Consider the following 18,511-nt stretch of genomic DNA (forward strand, 5'->3'; position numbering starts at 1 on the left):
TGCTTCGGGCATGGATGAGTGTGATGTCCTTAGGTTAGTTAGGTTTAAGTAGTTCTAAATTCTAGGGGACTGATGAGCTCAGATGTTAAGTCCCATTGTGCTCAGAGCCATTTGAACCATTACTGTACTCGAACATTATGACTCGCCTTGGAAAAAGTGGCTTATTTATACATAACCAACACGGATTCAGAAAATATCGTTCTTGTGCAACATAGCTAGCTCGTTATTCCCATGAAGTAATGAGTGCTGTCGACAAGGCATTTCAGATCGGTTCCATATTCCTAGATTTCCAGAAGGCTTTTGATACCGTCCCTCACAAGCGGCTATTAATCAAATTGCGTGCATGTGGAGTATCGTCTCAGTTGTGTGACTGGATTTGTGATTTCCTCTCAGAGAGGTCAGAGTTAGTAGTGATAGACAGTAAATCATCGGGCAGAACAGAAGTGATATCTGTCGTTCCACAAGGTAATGTCATAAGCCCTCTGCTGTTCCTGATTTATATAAATGACCTAGGTGATAATCTGAGCAGCCCCCTTAGATTGTTTGCAGATGATGCTATAAAGTAAAATCATCAGACGATCAATTCCAATTACAAAATGATCTAGAGAGAATTTCTGTATGGGGCGAAAAGTGGCAGTTGGCACTAAACAAAGAAAAGTGCGAGGTCATCCACATGGGTACTAAAAGAAATCCGATAAATTTTGGGTATACGATAAATCGCACAAATCTAATGGCTGTCAATTCGACTAAATACAATTACGAGCAACTTAACTTGGAAAGACCACATAGATAATATTGTTGGGAAATTGAAACAAAGACTGCACTTTGTTGGCAGAACACTTAGAAGATGCGACAAACCCACTAAACAGACAGCCTATATTACACTTGTCCGTCCTCTGCTGGAATATTGCTGCGCGGTATGGGATCCTTAGCAGGTAGGATTGACGGAGGACATCGAAAAAGTGCAAAGAAGGGCAGCTAGTTTCGTGTTTTCGCGCAATAGGGGTGAGAGTGTCACTGATATGATATGCGAGCTGGGGTGGCAGCCACTGAAACAAAGGTGGTTTTCTTTGCGGCGAGATCTATTTACGAAATTTCAATCACCAACTCTCTCATACGAATGCGAAAATATTTTGTTGACACCCTCCTACGTAGGGAGAAATGATAATCATAATAAAATAAGAGAAATCAGAGCTACAACGGAAAGATTTAGGTCTTCCTTTTTCCCACGCACCATTCAAGAATGCAATGGTAGAGAAGTAGCATGAAAATGGTTCGATGAACCCTCTGCCAGGCACTTAAGTGTGAATTGTAGAGTAATATGTAGATGTAGATGTAGACAGCAGTATTGCCACCACATACTGTCCATAAGGAGAGATTAGCCAGCAAGTCTCTGATCCAGAAAACGCATTTCAGTATTGGTAGTTTGTGATGTGACCATGCAACAAGCACGGACAGCTGACGATTTCTGACGTGAATACGTTAATTGAATAAGCAAATGTTTTGGCAGTTATATGAGCTTGCAGCTTCTTGTCATCGGCAGCTTTTCAAAGATGAACCTATTACGCAGATGACTTATTGACAGATGCGAAGGTCTGTGGGATATAACGGCATATCAAGCCGTTAATAACGGAAAGCTTTAGCGAAAGCCGCCAAGTAAATAAAGGAGCATAGACCTTCCATTATAACGATTAGCATAGAATTACAGCCATCCAACTGCACTGATGTAGCCATATTGTCTCTCGCTCGAATAGACCACAAAGCTGTACGAAGCCAAGGAGCAATAAAGTAGAAAATACGATGCCCGATATCACAAAGATAATTGTATATTTTTGCCTGGTCAGAGTTCCGATCACTTGCCACAAAGATTTCCACGTAATTTTATTTTTTGAATCAGTTGTTTCGTCATATAACTGCCCCGACGATACGAAAACGCAATCCTATACGGTGGAATTGCTGACCCCATCAAATACTGCAATAGTTCACACAATGATAATTTTCCGTTATTCCCTTCTCACGACTTTTCCAGATAACAAGCATAATCAGCAAAATACAAACAGCAAAACCAAATTCTGCACGTATTTCTTCACAGCCTCCACAACCAAATCTCAGATGTTTCATTTACATCTACAGCCTCTGTCGTGAATTTGTTGCATCTTCCAAGTCCGCAGGCAATAAAACACAGGGTTTGATTCGCCTTCCCCTCAAAATTATCTATCTGATCATTCCAATTTAAGTTGTTCAGAATTGTTTCGCTAGTTATGTGGTTGAAGTGACAGCCTCCTGTTGTTCTATTCTGGCAAACATGAGATGAGATGGAGCCACACGATTTGGAAGGTACCTGTGGTACAGATTTTGAACTTCTCTTCATTACAGCTTCAATGTAAATTAACAGCATACTGGTGTACTCTGTAGACGTGTACTCAGGCATCCTGTTACTGTAGTGCTATTCACCATAATATCAACAGACGCGTCACCAGGAAGCATGAAAGCAAGACAGAGGACATCACGTGACATTGCGGCATCATACCATTCATGAATGTGGCTAGCATACCATAACAGACGAACTGCATAAGAAACATCTAGCTTGCGACTGAGTAGCTCTAGTTTGCCTTGTGACACGGAAATGAACCGTTTGTGGGAATGGATTCCTGCAAGTTCTAGAAGTGTGTAACATGAACTGTGAAAGATATCCACATCCAGGCATACATATACACTGCCTGGAAGGATTCCTGACAGGAAATGGAGGAAAAAAGACCATATGAACATGTGTCTGGAAATGCATCACTGTCACGGTAGGTGTCGCCGACAAATGGAAGTGCCTCTGACCACGTGCCATGTGCTCCTTGTGTGTTGCAGGCTGTGTGATTGACGCAGCGTGCTGTAACCAGCAGATTGGTCCTTTATTCATGTCGGGAACAAGCCGAGATGGTGTCTGTGCAGTGACAAGCATATGGAAACGGTCGAGAGGCAGCACGGCTATACCAAAGCAAGTACCCCCACAGACACCAACCGAACCACACAACATTTAAAGCCTTTTTTGGGTGTCTGTGTGATCACGGGTCCTTTCAGACAGAAAAAATATGCAGAGAAGCGGTGGACTGGGAGTTCACCACATTTGGAGGACCGGGTCCTACAAGTTATTGAGACGAACCCTAGTACAAACAGCTCCAGGCAAGTGGCCTGCCAACACAGTGTGATAATGTGTAACCTGGAGGACCGGGTTCTACAAGTTATTGAGACGAACCCTAGTACAAACAGCTCCAGGCAAGTGGCCTGCCAACACAGTGTGATAATGTGTAACCTGCATGACTACAACTACTATCCCTATCACCTGCTTCGACAGCAAGGAGGATCAGCAGCGGATTTCCTTCTTTGGGATGGATTTTATCGATGGTTTTTGCACCAGATCATGATAACAAAATTATCTCATCAGTCCTCCTTACCGATGAAGAAACTTTTACGAGGACCAGCATTATCAGCCTGCATCTGGGGGCACCTGAGGAGCGTTGTGTATGCTGAACCAGTTCGTTATGTATAGACCCTTCAACAGTGTGTTCACGATGGCTGCGACACTATTCAGAGAGACGCCGGAACGTGCGAAAGATTGTGGCAGTCCATGATGCGACGTGTGAACACATGAGTTGCATCCTGTGGAGGCCACTTTGAACATCTGTCGTGATATGGAGGCAATGCTGCTCTGTACGATATATTCTTGTTGCAACAACACCATCCACTTGTAGACACATGTTCACAGGAACTCGTTCCTTCATTTCCAGTCAGGAAACAGTCCCTGGAGTTTGTCAATTTTTTTCATGTTCACCCTGTATGTACATACACTCCTGGAAATGGAAAAAAGAACACATTGACACCGGTGTGTCAGACCCACCATACTTGCTCCGGACACTGCGAGAGGGCTGTACAAGCAATGATCACACGCACGGCACAGCGGACACACCAGGAACCGCGGTGTTGGCCGTCGAATGGCGCTAGCTGCGCAGCATTTGTGCACCGCCGCCGTCAGTGTCAGCCAGTTTGCCGTGGCATACGGAGCTCCATCGCAGTCTTTAACACTGGTAGCATGCCGCGACAGCGTGGACGTGAACCGTATTTGCAGTTGACGGACTTTGAGCGAGGGCGTATAGTGGGCATGCGGGAGGCCGGGTGGACGTACCGCCGAATTGCTCAACACGTGGGGCGTGAGGTCTCCACAGTACATCGATGTTGTCGCCAGTGGTCGGCGGAAGGTGCACGTGCCCGTCGACCTGGGACTGGAGCGCAGCGACGCACGGATGCACGCCAAGACCGTAGGATCCTACGCAGTGCCGTAGGGGACCGCACCGCCACTTCCCAGCAAATTAGGGACACTGTTGCTCCTGGGGTATCGGCGAGGACCATTCGCAACCGTCTCCATGAAGCTGGGCTACGGTCCCGCACACCGTTAGGCCGTCTTCCGCTCACGCCCCAACATCATTGCAGCCCGCCTCCAGTGGTGTCGCGACAGGCGTGAATGGAGGGACGAATGGAGACGTGTCGTCTTCAACGACGAGAGTCGCTTCTGCCTTGGTGCCAATGATGGTCGTATGCGTGTTTGGCGCCGTGCAAGTGAGCGCCACAATCAGGTCTGCATACGACCGAGGCACACAGGGCCAACACCCGGCATCATGGTGTGGGGAGCGATCTCCTACACTGGCCGTACACCTCTGGTGATCGTCGAGGGGACACTGAATAGTGCACGGTACATCCAAACCGTCATCGACAATGCACGTCCGCATGTATCCCGTGCCACCCAAAGTGCTCTAGAAGGTGTAAGTCAACTACCCTGGCCAGCAAGATCTCCGGATCTGTCCCCCATTGAGCATGTTTGGGACTGGATGAAGCGTCGTCTCACGCGGTCTGCATGTCCATCACGAACGCTGGTCGAACTGAGGCGCCAGGTGGAAATGGCATGGCAAGCCGTTCCACAGGACTACATCCAGCATCTCTACGATCGTCTCGATGGGAGAATAGCAGCCTGCATTGCTGCGAAAGGTGGATATACACTGTACTAGTGCCGACATTGTGCATGCTCTGTTGCCGGTGTCTATGTGCCTGTGGTTCTGTCAGTGTGATCATGTGATGTATCTGACCCCAGGAATGTGTCAATAAAGTTTTCCCTTCCTGGGACAATGAATTCACGGTGTTCTTATTTCAATTTCCAGGAGTGTATATCTACATACACGCATACAGGGTGCTACAAAAAGGTACGGCCAAACTTTCAGGAAACATTCCTCACACACAAAGAAAGAAAATATGTTATGTGGACATGTGTCCAGAAACGCTTACTTTCCATGTTAGAGCTCATTTTCTTACTTCTCTTCAAATCACATGAATCATGGAATGGAAACACACAGCAACAGAACATACCAGCGTGACTTCAAACACTTTGTTACAGGAAATGTTCAAAATGTCCTCCGTTAGCGAGGTTACATGCATGCACCCTCCGTCGCGTGGAATCCGTGATGCGCTGATGCAGCCCTGGAGAATGGCGTATTGTATCACAGCCGTCCACAATACGAGCACGAAGAGTCTCTACATTTGGTACCGGGGTTGCGTAGACAAGAGCTTTCAAATGCCCCCATAAATGAAAGTGAAGAGAGTTGAGGTCAGGAGAGCGTGGAGGCCATGGAATTAGTCCGCCTCTACCAATCCATCGGTCACCGAATCTGTTGTTGAGAAGCGTACGAACACTTCAACTGAAATGTGCAGGAGATCAATCGTGCATGAACCACATGTTGTGTCGTACTTGTAAAGGCACATGTTCTAGCATCACAGGTAGAGTATCCCGTATGAAATCATGATAACGTGCTCCATTGAGCGTAGGTGGAAGAACATGGGGCCCAATCAAGAAAGCACCAACAATGCATGCCCAAGCGTTCACAGAAAATCTGTGTTGATGACGTGATTGCACAATTGCGTGCGGATTTTCGTCAGCCCACACATGTTGATTGCGAAAATTTACAATTTGACCACGTTGGAATGAAGCCTCATCCTTAAAGCGAACATTTGCACTGAAATGAGGACTGACACATTGTTGGATGAACCATTCGCAGAAGAGCAATGTGTCGCATGTCAACACAAACATCGAAGTCAACATTACCTTCCTTCAATTGGGCCAACTGGCGGTGAATCGAGGAAGTACAGTACATAACGACAAAACTAAAATGAGCTCTAACACGGAAATAAAGCTTTTCCGGACACATGTCCACATAACATCTTTTCTTTATTTGTGTGTGAGGAATGTTTCCTGAAAGTTTGGCCGTACCTTTTTGTAACACCCTGTAAAAACATATTATTATTACTGGTGTTTTGCCCTTAAAGAGCGCATTTGGACTAAACTACATGGCCAGTTTCTTTTGCTGCCTTCCTTGCTGCCCAAACTTCTCTCATTCGCTCGCTGTGTTTCTGTTTCCGGTCCCCTGTCCATGCTTCTTGTCGGCTTTGCGTCTTCGGCTTCATCTTGATAGCCTTTTTGGCTGCCCATATTTCTTTCATCTTCTGGCTGTGATCTTGCTTGCGTTCTTCAGTCCATTTTATGCCTGTTCGTTTGTCACATTGTATCTCATGTAGTTTCCTTTTCTTAATGATGTTTCTGAATTTTATTCTGTCGTTTATTGTGTCTGCTGTTATGTTGAGTTGGTTCAGGTCGTTTTCTACCTCTGCCACCCATTTGTTGTTTCTAGTTGTTACCCAGTCAACGATCTGTTTTTTCAGCCTGTGTGATGGCATTCTGTATAGGTGTACATAGAATTGTAATCTGCGTTTTCTAATCTTTTCTGTGAGTGTCTCCGTATGTTTGTATAGTTCCTCTGTAGGTTTCTTGATCCATATTCCATTGTTGTCAGTTGCGCCAAATATTTTCCTAAGTATTTTCCGTTCAACTTTTTCTAATTGTCTGATACGTGTATGCCCTAGGATTAGTGTGGTCTCTGCTGCATATAGTGCCTCAGGGAGCACCACCGTGTCGTAATGGCGTAATTTGGCTTTTTGTGAGATAGAATTCTTGTTGTAATGATTACACACTACTTTGTATGCCTTGTCCAGTTTAGTCTTTCTTTCTTCGTTTGGGTCTCTGTTATGTCCACTCATTTGTAGTGTTTCACCGAGGTATTTGAAGTTTTCCGTTTTGTAAATCGTGCCATACTTTGTGTTCAGAGATGAGAGTTTCTTTGTGCTCATAAACTGAGTCTTTTCGTAAGAGATCTGTAGTCCAGTTTTGGAAGCGATTTCGTGCAGTTTTTCAATAGCGTCTTTTGTTTCCTTTATACCTTTTGTGACAATCGCCAAATCGTCTGCAAAAGCCAGGCATTTAATATGTATGTTTCCTAAGGTTATCCCCTGTTGTGATGTTTCCCATTCTTTTATGACCTTATCTAACACCAGATTGAAAAGGAGAGGTGAGAGGCCATCGCCTTGTCGGACACCTGTGCTAATTTCAAAGGGCTCTGATGGATCCCCACAGAACTTTACTTTGGACGTCGTGTTGGTTAAAGTTTGCTCTATGATAGCCCGTGTTTTGTTGTCTACTTTGTATTCCGATAGAATTTTGAAGAGAGTTTTCCGGTCGATAGAGTCGTACGCCTTTTTGAAGTCGACAAAGGTAATGATCAGGTTCTGTTTGTGTTGTAAAATCATTTTCAGGTTCCAAATTTGTTCCGCACAAGACCGCCCTTTACGGAAGCCTGCTTGGTATTCCTCAATCAAGTAGTTGGTCTGGCATTCTAGTCTATTCAGTAAAGCTTTAGAGAGGATCTTGTATGTGACCGGTAGTAGGGATATTCCTCTGTAGTTGTTCGGGTCAGTCTTGTCGCCTTTTTTGTGTAGTGGGTGTATCAGGGCAGTTTTCCAGTCGTCAGGAATTTTCATGGTCTTCCAGATGTCTTCCAAGATCCTGTGGATGTCTTTGTTGAGTTCTGGGTCTTGTAACTTCCATATTTCCGCGATGATGCCATCTTCTCCTGGTGCTCTACGATTCTTGAGTGACTTGATTATTTCTTTAACTTCTTCTAGAGTTGGAGGCTCACTATCTGGATTGTACGTGCTTGTTTCTGTCATCATTTCATCCATTGGGGGGTCTGTGTTGAGCAGTTTTTCAAAGTACTTTGCCAGAATGTCACAATTGTTTTTGGTATTGGTTTCTAGGGTTCCATCCGGTCTTCTGAAGCATAAGTTGGGTGGTTGATATCCAGTCATATTTTCTCTGAACATTCTGTACAAGTTTCTTGTATTGTTCTTCATGAAGTCCGATTCGATCCCCGTCTGTCGCCGTTTATCATACTGTCGTTTTTCACTGCAAATGATTTTGCCAGATTGCTTCTGTATTTTCAAGAAGTTCATCCAATTCTCTTGGGATTTATGGCTACTAAATTTTTTCCATGCACTGATTCGTTGGTCAATAGCTTGGTCACATGTGTGGTTCCACCAACGGTGTTTCCTTGTGCCTGGTGCTTGTGCTAGTTTCATGGCCTCTCGGATTCTACGTGAAAGTTGCGTCCAGTCTGTCGTTTTCTCCATTTTTATTTTGTGGAATATTTGTGTCTGGTTTAAAGTAATGTGTTCTGGATCTGGTCTAACAATTTTATTCTTTTTGTGCATACATTTATAGAGGTGTGAATTTAGATGTAAATATAATATGTAAAAACATATTATATTTACATCTAAATTCACACCTCTATAAATGTATGCACAAAAAGAACAGTATTACCAGCAGATGGGTCTGAGTGAGATTAACAGTAAATTTGTGTACCACTTCCTGCGGACGGGTGTGACCTGTGCTTTCTTCAAATCACATATCATAGTTTTTAGTTCAAGAAATCTATTGTACACTCCTGGAAATGGAAAAAAGAACACATTGACACCGTTGTGTCAGACCCACCATACTTGCTCCGGACACTGCGAGAGGGCTGTACAAGCAATGATCACACGCACGGCATAGCGGACACACCAGGAACCGCGGTGTTGGCCGTCGAATGGCGTTAGCTGCGCAGCATTTGTGCACCGCCGCCGTCAGTGTCAGCCAGTTTGCCGTGGCATACGGAGCTCCATCGCAGTCTTTAACACTGGTAGCATGCCGCGACAGCGTGGACGTGAACCGTATGTGCAGTTGACGGACTTTGAGAGAGGGCGTATAGTGGGCATGCGGGAGGCCGGGTGGACGTACCGCCGAATTGCTCAACACGTGGGGCGTGAGGTCTCCACAGTACATCGATGTTGTCGCCAGTGGTCGGCGGAAGGTGCACGTGCCCGTCGACCTGGGACCGGACCGCAGCGACGCACAGATGCACGCCAAGACAGTAGGATCCTATGCAGTGCCGTAGGGAACCGCACCGCCACTTCCCAGCAAGTTAGGGACACTGTTGCTCCTGGGGTATCGGCTAGGACCATTCGCAACCGTCTCCATGAAGCTGGGCTACGGTCCCGCACACCGTTAGGCCGTCTTCCGCTCACGCCCCAACATCGTGCAGCCCGCCTCCAGTGGTGTCGCGACAGGCGTGAATGGAGGGACGAATGGTGACGTGTCGTCTTCAGCGATGAGAGTCGCTTCTGCCTTGGTGCCAATGATGGTCGTATGCGTGTTTGGCGCCGTGCACGTGAGCGCCACAATCAGGACTGCATACGACCGAGGCACACAGGGCCAACACCCGGCATCATGGTGTGGGGAGCGATCTCCTACACTGGCCGTACACCTCTGGTGATCGTCGAGGGGACACTGAATAGTGCACGGTACATCCAAACTGTCATCGAACCCATCGTTCTACCATTCCTAGACCGGCAAGGGAACTTGCTGTTCCAACAGGACAATGCACGTCCGCATGTATCCCGTGCCACCCAACGTGCTCTAGAAGGTGTAAGTCAACTACCCTGGCCAACAAGATCTCCGGATCTGTCCCCCATTGAGCATGTTTGGGACTGGATGAAGCGCCGTCTCACGCGGTCTGCACGTCCAGCACGAACGCTGGTCCAACTGAGGCGCCAGGTGGAAATGGCATGGCAAGCCGTTCCACAGGACTACATCCAGCATCTCTACGATCGTCTCGATGGGAGAATAGCAGCGTGCATTGCTGCGAAAGGTGGATATACACTGTACTAGTGCCGACATTGTGCATGCTCTGTAGCCTGTGTCTATGTGCCTGTGGTTCTGTCAGTGTGATCATGTGATGTATCTGACCCCAGGAATGTGTCAATAAAGTTTCCCCTTCCTGGGACAATGAATTCACGGTGTTCTTATTTCAATTTCCAGGAGTGTATATTATGGTTAAAATGGATACTGCCTCAGCTGAATCTGACAATGTTCCAATCTGACCCTAGAGCCTTGTTTAGGTTTAGCGATTTAAACCGTTTCTCAGCGACACTGACACTAACACCTATATCGATGATTTCTGAGGTAGTGCAAAAGTAAATTGGGATGAGAAAGTAATATCTTTCTTTACACACCCTGCAATGGAGGGTACTATGATGTAGACAGTATAGCCCTCAGTGCCTTTATTGTACTGCGTCCAAATTATGCTTTACTGAACATTTCTGAGATGCTGTCGTGCTGACAAAACTAAACTATGACGAATAGATAATCAGTTGAGCTGAGGTTTTGTGAGCGTTCTCCTATAAGAGTAAAATACTCATACTTAGGATCCTTCCCATAATCATCAGTCAGGTACTTGTCTTCCTGTCGGATATATTTAAGTGTTTTTCTACAACAAACCGTTCCAGCTACACAGAGTGACTAACAAACTATTGCGGCCAAGAATAGCTCTGTACGTATGATAGGAGCTGAAAAGTTAGTGGGACAAAAGTTGCATGGGACAACGGGGGCCGTAATATGACGTAGGTTTGGTACTTATTTTCTGATAGCGTCTATCGAAACGAATCAAATGATATGTAACAGTAAGGTCTTTGAAAGTCAACGAAGGTCACAAAGGTGGCATGAATGTCCATTTACAGAAGGTGTTCGAAGCGATGACCATTTGTATCAAAGCAGAGCTGTAATATTCTTATCATTGGTTGAGTGGTATTGCTTATCACATCTGCACTTATCGATGCACATGATCTGATAATTCTCTCACGCATATCTTCAGTTGTACTTGGAACGTCTTTATAAACAATGTCTTTTACGAATTCCCACAAGAAAAAATTCAGAGGCGTCAAGTCTGGTGAGGACACGACACATCTCCTCCGCGTCCGATCCCACGATTTGGGAATTGTCTCTGCAAGTAATTTCCAGCTATCAGCGAAAAATGTATCGGACACCCATCGTGTTGATACCATATTCTGTTCCTTGTTCCTAATGATATTTCTTTCAGTAACAGACCTAATGTTTCTTGAAGGAATGTCGTATACTTCCTACATTAAGATTTTCTTCAATGAAATATGGGCCTATAATTCTGTCCTCCAGAATCCCACACCATACATTCAGCGACAACGGGTTTTGGTGTGCAACTTGCCTCAGCCAACATGGATTTACATTTGCCCAATAATACAAGTTATGCAAATTAACATCTGCATGGTTCGTGAACGTAGCCTCGTCAGTAAATAAAAACAAATTAATAAATGTGGTATCCCTCTGAATCTGAAGTTGAGCCCATCGGCAGAATTCAATGCGACGCATACAATCGGTACCAGTTAATTCTTGGTGGAGGCTGATATGGCAAGGGTGATGTTTATGGCGGTGCAGAACACGAACAACACTACTCAGGCTCATGCCAGATTCCCTTGCGATTTGACGCGAACTTCAGATTGTTCAAATGGCTCTAAGCCCTATGGGACTTAGCATCTGAGGTCATCAGTCCCCTAGACTTAGAACTACTTAAACCTAACGAACCTAAGGACATCACACAAATCCAAGCCCGAGGCAGGATTCGAACCTGCGACCTCAGCAGCAGCGCAGTTCCGGATGGAAGCGCCTAGAACCGCTCGGCCAATGCGGCCGGCTCTGGCGCGAACTATCTCAAGGATCTCGACCCACAGTGACAAAGAGTTCCAATTTCCGTTTCCTCGTTAGTAACTTTTCTTTTGCCAGATATGTTTCCGATACGTTAAAGATGTGGTTGTTCTGAATTTACCATACACATATTTAAATGTACGACGTGTAGGGTGAGTACTTTGAGGATATCTTTCAGCGTATTCTCAAGCGCTCACTGAATTTCGTTGGCATTCTCCGTGAATGAGAAACATATCGACTTGTTCTTCGAAGGAATACATCATTCACATTCACCAATACTAGTCTTACCGTTCCTATTAGTGTTGCATTGCGAAACCGTCGAATGGTGTTTACATATCAATGGCACGTTAAATGGATACGCCGTATTCGGCGAATATTTACTATTTGCAGGATATACGAGAGAGAATTGTCAAAGCGTTTGCTTCGATAAGTGCCGACGTGATAAGGAATACCACTCAATCCATTATAAGAAGATAGCAGCACTGCATTGGTACCAATGATCATTACTAAGAACACCGTCTGTAAATGGACGTTCATGTCACCTTTGTGACCTTCATTGACCTTTGAAGACCTTACTGTTACACATTATTGGATTCGTCTCGATAGCCGCTACCAGGAAATATGTATCAAACTATAGCACCCCATAAAAAAAAGTTGACCTTCATATCTCTGAAGCGACTCCACCTAGCAACAAAAAATCAACGTCATATTATGGTCACCGTTGTCCCATGCAACATTTGTCCCACAAACTTTTCAGCTGCTGCGTACTTTCGGAGTTATTCTAGGTGGCAGTATTTAGTGACTCACCCTGTATATTATTAGGTACTTCACTCCTGCAAGTGATCCACTGATATCACCTATCGCACAATCACACGATTTTTTTCCTGTGGTGTGAATTGATATCATCTGTCATGACATGAACAACTCAGACCATGCAAACATTATCTTATAAAGGTGTTTGCCTACATAGTCCAACTACAGCTCACAAAACAATACACCGAGGAAATTATTTAGCCATGAATGGTGCAACGATGCCTATAAAACTGCAAAGTTCCAAAATATTTTGCATGGTTCGGGTATACCATGTTACAATGTGCTATATCATGAACTGAAAGCGCATTAATTTCCTGGTAGTCTCGCAAATTTTAAGTGGGCAAACAACATAGGAATTGGATGTCATTATAACCTTATAGAGGGACTATGGTCGATAGAACACTTACTTGTTTGAGGTCGAAGCCAAGAACTTCAGACATGTACTTTGGGGTTTCAGTCAACTGAAAGAAGAGTCCTCCCAGGTTACCAAAGTGCAGTGCCACCAGCGCCATGAATGGACAGGAAGTCATCACCGGCCAGAATGGCAGCATCCTCTGAAACAGGATGGCTGTTTTGGGACTCTTGAGTCTCTTGGTGTTCACACAAGCTCTAGACACTGGATTTCATGTTTGCCCATGTAACAACAACATTAGTAAACATTCATGGGATATTTCAGATTATGCCTGTCCATCACACAACTTTGATCCAGAATTATGTTCTAAAACTTTAACTATTGGCGCTCTGAGCCTACTCTTACACTGTTTATAATTGTACCACATCACTCGGCACACAGCCTTGACAAGCACTTGGCCACTTGAATACTCCTCACCACAGATCACTAATTCTTCTTAAAATTTGACAAAAAAATTGGAAAACAAGTAATAACAAAGACAACCCTTTAAGTCATGAGGCTGAAACTACATACTAGCACAATATATTAAGTTACCCCACAAGCATTTAATGTTAATTCAAGGTTATTTATAACATATTAATCATACAACACTTCAAGGAAGCATTACACACACACATACACACATTTTATATAGACCAAATAATCTTCATCATGTACTGTACTCACTGACCTCAGGTTTCAACATACATTCAATGAACCGAAAAATAAAACAAAATTTACTATTGAGTAAACATAAACTGACACAGGACATTATTCCACAAGAAATTCAGTTAAGCGTTTCAGTCCAGTAAAGGATGAACCGAATTGTCTGCTGAAAGACAGTAGTATATTATTAACAAACAGTAAATAAATGAAATGCACTTTTGACCCACTGCTAGTTATACTCAGCGACACTCTCACTTGCGGGTGTAACGCTTTATCACTAGTAGATGCTTCTGGCGTTCTATAACAGGGGTAGTCAAAAATTCAGCGTGCAAGCCGTGTCGTGTACCAAGTGCCAAAATTCTCAGCCTCTCTTCACGCTTATGCAACCATCACACCACAATGTCTGAGGGCGACAAGGCAAAGAGGGGAAACTCCGAATGCGCTGCAATTAAATGGCAGTGTATTCGCAATGCATACGACTTCGATCTATATTTCGCATTACGCAACATCATAGATAACAAAGAAGACAAATATCTAGTATTATTTAATTATTTTTGGTACAGCTAAGACATAATTGTTATCTGGTACTAATTATTCGCATACAGACAAATTGAGACAGTTTGGCACATTTTCACACTTAGGTTGACCCATACTCGTGATTTATTTAGTTTCATAATCGAAGAACGGTCTCTCACACAAATATGCCCATAGAAATATTGCAGCAATTACGCAAGCTCATTATGGAGATGGTAATTCGACCTGAGAAAAGCAATGTTGATGTTCTGAATAGTTTTAACGTAAAAGGATCTGTCTCTAAAATGGGGATTACACAGCGGTTCAATGATTTACATTTGCGTATGCATCGGGGCGCTTTCAACTGTAAAGGCAAACGTCTCAAAATTAGCTTGAAAAGAGATGTAAGATCGTCAGTATTTAGAAAACAATCTCTGTAATTAATTCTTCAGACCTTACGTTTTCTCTAATGTCAGTGAGCTTGGACCGTGCTTGCCAGAATTTGTCCCTTCTACAATGCGATTTTCTCTTTAACCGCATCCCAATCAAATCAGAAATAAGTTGTGTCTCACCTTGCAGCGTCTGTGTGCAGTCACGTCCACCCACAAATGTGAGGTCTGTAATCCATTCCAGATGTTCTAATATTCGATCCTGAAACTATTTTTTTTCATAAATTGAACAATAGCGAATTTTAAATCGAAAATCGTTCTAAGTTTGCCCTGTGACTGAACCAATCTACTATATAATATATAAGAACTTGATGTTCTTCGTTCAGTTCTAGTAAAAATTGTTGTAAATGACAGTTCAATAATGTGTGTGACTTCTGAAACTTTACTGTTCGTTCCAGCAATTTATTTGCGTGCTCTTTGCCTACAAATTTAGCACAAAGTGTGTCTAGGTGTACAGAACGGTGAACCCCGTCAGCCAGTCGTCGTAACGTTTTGTTCTTCCATTGTCAACTAAAACTTTAAATTCTTTTTGTGTGGTACTGTAATATCGTTTCATTACAAATTTGCAGCACTCATCACTTTTGCACATGTATAATATATACTGAGAATTATCATCCCTCTCTTCTGTCATTGCCATTTATTTTTAAAGTCTTCTTACAATATATTGCTAGACTGCATGTTTTTGTGCGAACAGCGTCTGGACCCATGAACATCATTTATACCTCAAACAAATAGGAAAGGTGAACAGCACTGACACCATAATTCTGCTTAACCACGACGCAGTACTGAATGAAGTGTTGTGCTGTCCTGAGTACTTACGGGAGGGAACAAGCAAATCGAACACAGGCTGAGTCTTGGGTCACATGTTGTCTACAGAATCAGCCTCTGTTGCTCTCTTTCATCCTCCCTAATATTCACGGCATTTATGCCAAAATTAACCTCTACTTCAATCTACATCATCGAGTCTGTCCCCAATAAGCAATCGACACACAAATTTGGTAGTACCAAAGCCTGCATTGTACACATTTCTCCCTCTGTTTGAGTTACATTATTGTCTACTGTTTGTATATTACTCTTTTCTTTCTAACAGTCTATATGACCTAAAGCTGTGCTTGCATAAATTTCTTCACTTCTGACTGTTTAATTTCAGTTTTGTTTTAGTAGCACTGCATCCAGTTTGAAAGGTCTTCCCCATAATCAATTTCTAAATCCTCATAGATGGATGTGTCTTCTCCTGGCTTACTAGACGATGACAACAACATTTTGTAAGTTCTCTTATTTGTCCTGTTCTTTCTGCTGTCATTAACATAATTCTCTACGTGCTTCCTTCCATTCTTCCTTCTCCTTTTTCTATTGTGTCTCCCATTCTTCCTCTTCTTTCTTTAGGAAATCAGGAAGCATTACGTTGGCTTTGTGTTCCCACTTCATTGATATCTCCTCCTTCATTCACCCTTCTTGTTACCCCAAATAAGGCATGCTGCTGTACATAATATTAATTCTCATTTCAACCATGGTGAATAATTTCAGTAGTTCAGCTTTAACAACATGAATAAACATATAAAATACAACTCTAGCACAATTCATTACGGACCATGACACATTATTCCAAACTCCAAAATCACAATTATTTTAATTAGTTTCTCTACAGCAGCGCTGCTAGTGAAAACTATGATTTTTATTTCTTGCAAACTTACTTTTTGCCTTCTTGAACTATTGCTTTTGCATTTTATTGCACGCTCTTCGTTGTTGAAGGCTGCTTCCTCCTGTTCTTGTAATTTATTCTGTTTTCTAACATGAAAAAATACTCTATTCATCCATCAAACACTCAATTCTGGTTGTGGGATCCACTGCGCTATCCCTCTGTTCAACAATGGATAATGTCACACCTACTATCAACACATGCCACTGTTTCTTTTTTGATCACTTTTTCATTTTAATTTGGTTCCCTAAGATTATGCTCTCCTGCATATATCTTCACCAAAGATTGTCCTGTCGCTGCCTCCACTTCTCAGGTTATTGGTGTGGTATCTGTAGGTACCAAACAGTTAATTACCATTCCACCCAGTAACATGCTCGTCATTCAGAGACAAATAACTCTCCAGAAAGAAGGTGAACCGAAAACAATCTGTTGGTTGGAACTTATACTTCATGTCATAAATAAACAGAGACATATACTTTAACTTCTTAACTGCACTCAGGGTACTTTCATACTCTTCTGATAATAATCTTAATTATTCTGCACTCCAGCTTCGACAACAGCCTCTCTCTGTACTCTGAACATCAGGTTGTCTACACATGCTTATGCTTTCTTGTTATCTGTTCAATATTCTTAACTACTTGGGCACTCAGCTCACTTTTATTGTTCCTGTAACTGTGTCATGTAACTCGACACACAACCTTGACAAACATTTCGCATGCCATCTACCACCTAACTACTCCTCGACAGCGATCACTGAAAGGCAAAGATACCTCACAAGAAGTACTTCCAGTAAACTATGATCACATTATTGTTTCCCCTCTACCCAATTTCCCACTCAGCATAATTTGATTTTTAAAAAATAGCTCCAATTCCATACTTTCCATTCAAGCGTAAGCATTACGAAAATTACTGTCCTCACTTGTCTCTTTGGTTAGCGCTGTACCGTTGTAAAATCCATCAAATGCCCTGTAATGTCGTACATTCTCATTACCTCTTATATAAAATATAGTGCTGTATGTTCTATATTCTGCTTTATACTTAACTAAAGGATAATTTACTAAGTTTTTCTGTCTCTTAATTTAAAATTCATGTTTCTTTAAATGTCTCGAAATGTCCTGAAGATAATTTTACCCAATCTTCTGTATCCTACTTTTATAGAAAAAGAACATGTTTATTTCTGCTGATATAAAATTACAAAAAATAGCACTTTTTGTGGAAAGCACTAACTGAATTCTCTTTAAAGCTACTATTTCTTACATCTGCATAATTCTACATCTTTCTATGAATAAATTAATAAATTTAGAAATATATAAATTTTGTATTACACAAGAGCGTAACTCTTCGCCTGTCATGAGTTCGCAGAGAATGCATGCTCGGCTTGACCTTGGGTTGGGTAGAGAGAGGAAGGGGAAGTCTCCCTCTCCCGCCAATTCGTCCTTGTTACTATGTAGCAAAATCTCATATTTCCCCACATCAGCTGCTTAATTTGGCAGAGTACAGAGGGGAGGGGAAGATTATGGATAACTAAAACATGTACAACATATGCCAACAATGTTAAATACCCAGCTTATGGATTTAATGATATGTATATAAGTTTGATAGTTGCAAAATTTTGACTCGTGCTGAAGCACATGATTTTTACTATGTTTGACTCGAAAGCTGCTAAAGGCCAAATATGCTGCTGTTCACTTTATAAATAAAGTATTTCTCAAATAAAAGAACTTTTTAAAAGTTCTTCATAACTCTGAACTCTAGACAAGAAAAATTAGTTACTTTAGTGTCTTGGGTGCTCGGGTAGAGTAGTTGTAATGTGTGAGATTGAAATCATGGCACTGGAATCTACAGATGGTTCATTTTATAATTTATGCCTGGATCTTGGAAGGGTTTACCCTTAAGAGTTACTTATTGTACCAACAGGTGAACTGATTAACAGTGAGCTAGGAAGGATCACTGGAATATCTGGAAGGTGAGGGCAGGTATAGGAAGGTGATGTGACCACTGTAATA

The 18,511-nt window shown here is 42.8% G+C and overlaps 1 protein-coding gene across 1 annotated transcript in view; it reads right to left on the reverse strand.

The window, feature by feature from the left end:
- The window catches only part of LOC126278914 (sialin-like), a 164,930-nt gene that overhangs the window by 96,472 nt on the left and 49,947 nt on the right, over positions 1-18,511 (reverse strand). The window contains exon 4 of the mRNA XM_049979188.1: positions 13,195-13,341. Within this exon, the coding sequence (XP_049835145.1) occupies positions 13,195-13,341 (147 nt within the window). The remainder of the gene's footprint in view (positions 1-13,194; positions 13,342-18,511) is intronic.

Source organism: Schistocerca gregaria, chromosome 6 (assembly GCF_023897955.1).
Source record: "Schistocerca gregaria isolate iqSchGreg1 chromosome 6, iqSchGreg1.2, whole genome shotgun sequence".
NCBI classification, from domain to species: Eukaryota; Metazoa; Arthropoda; class Insecta; order Orthoptera; family Acrididae; genus Schistocerca; species Schistocerca gregaria.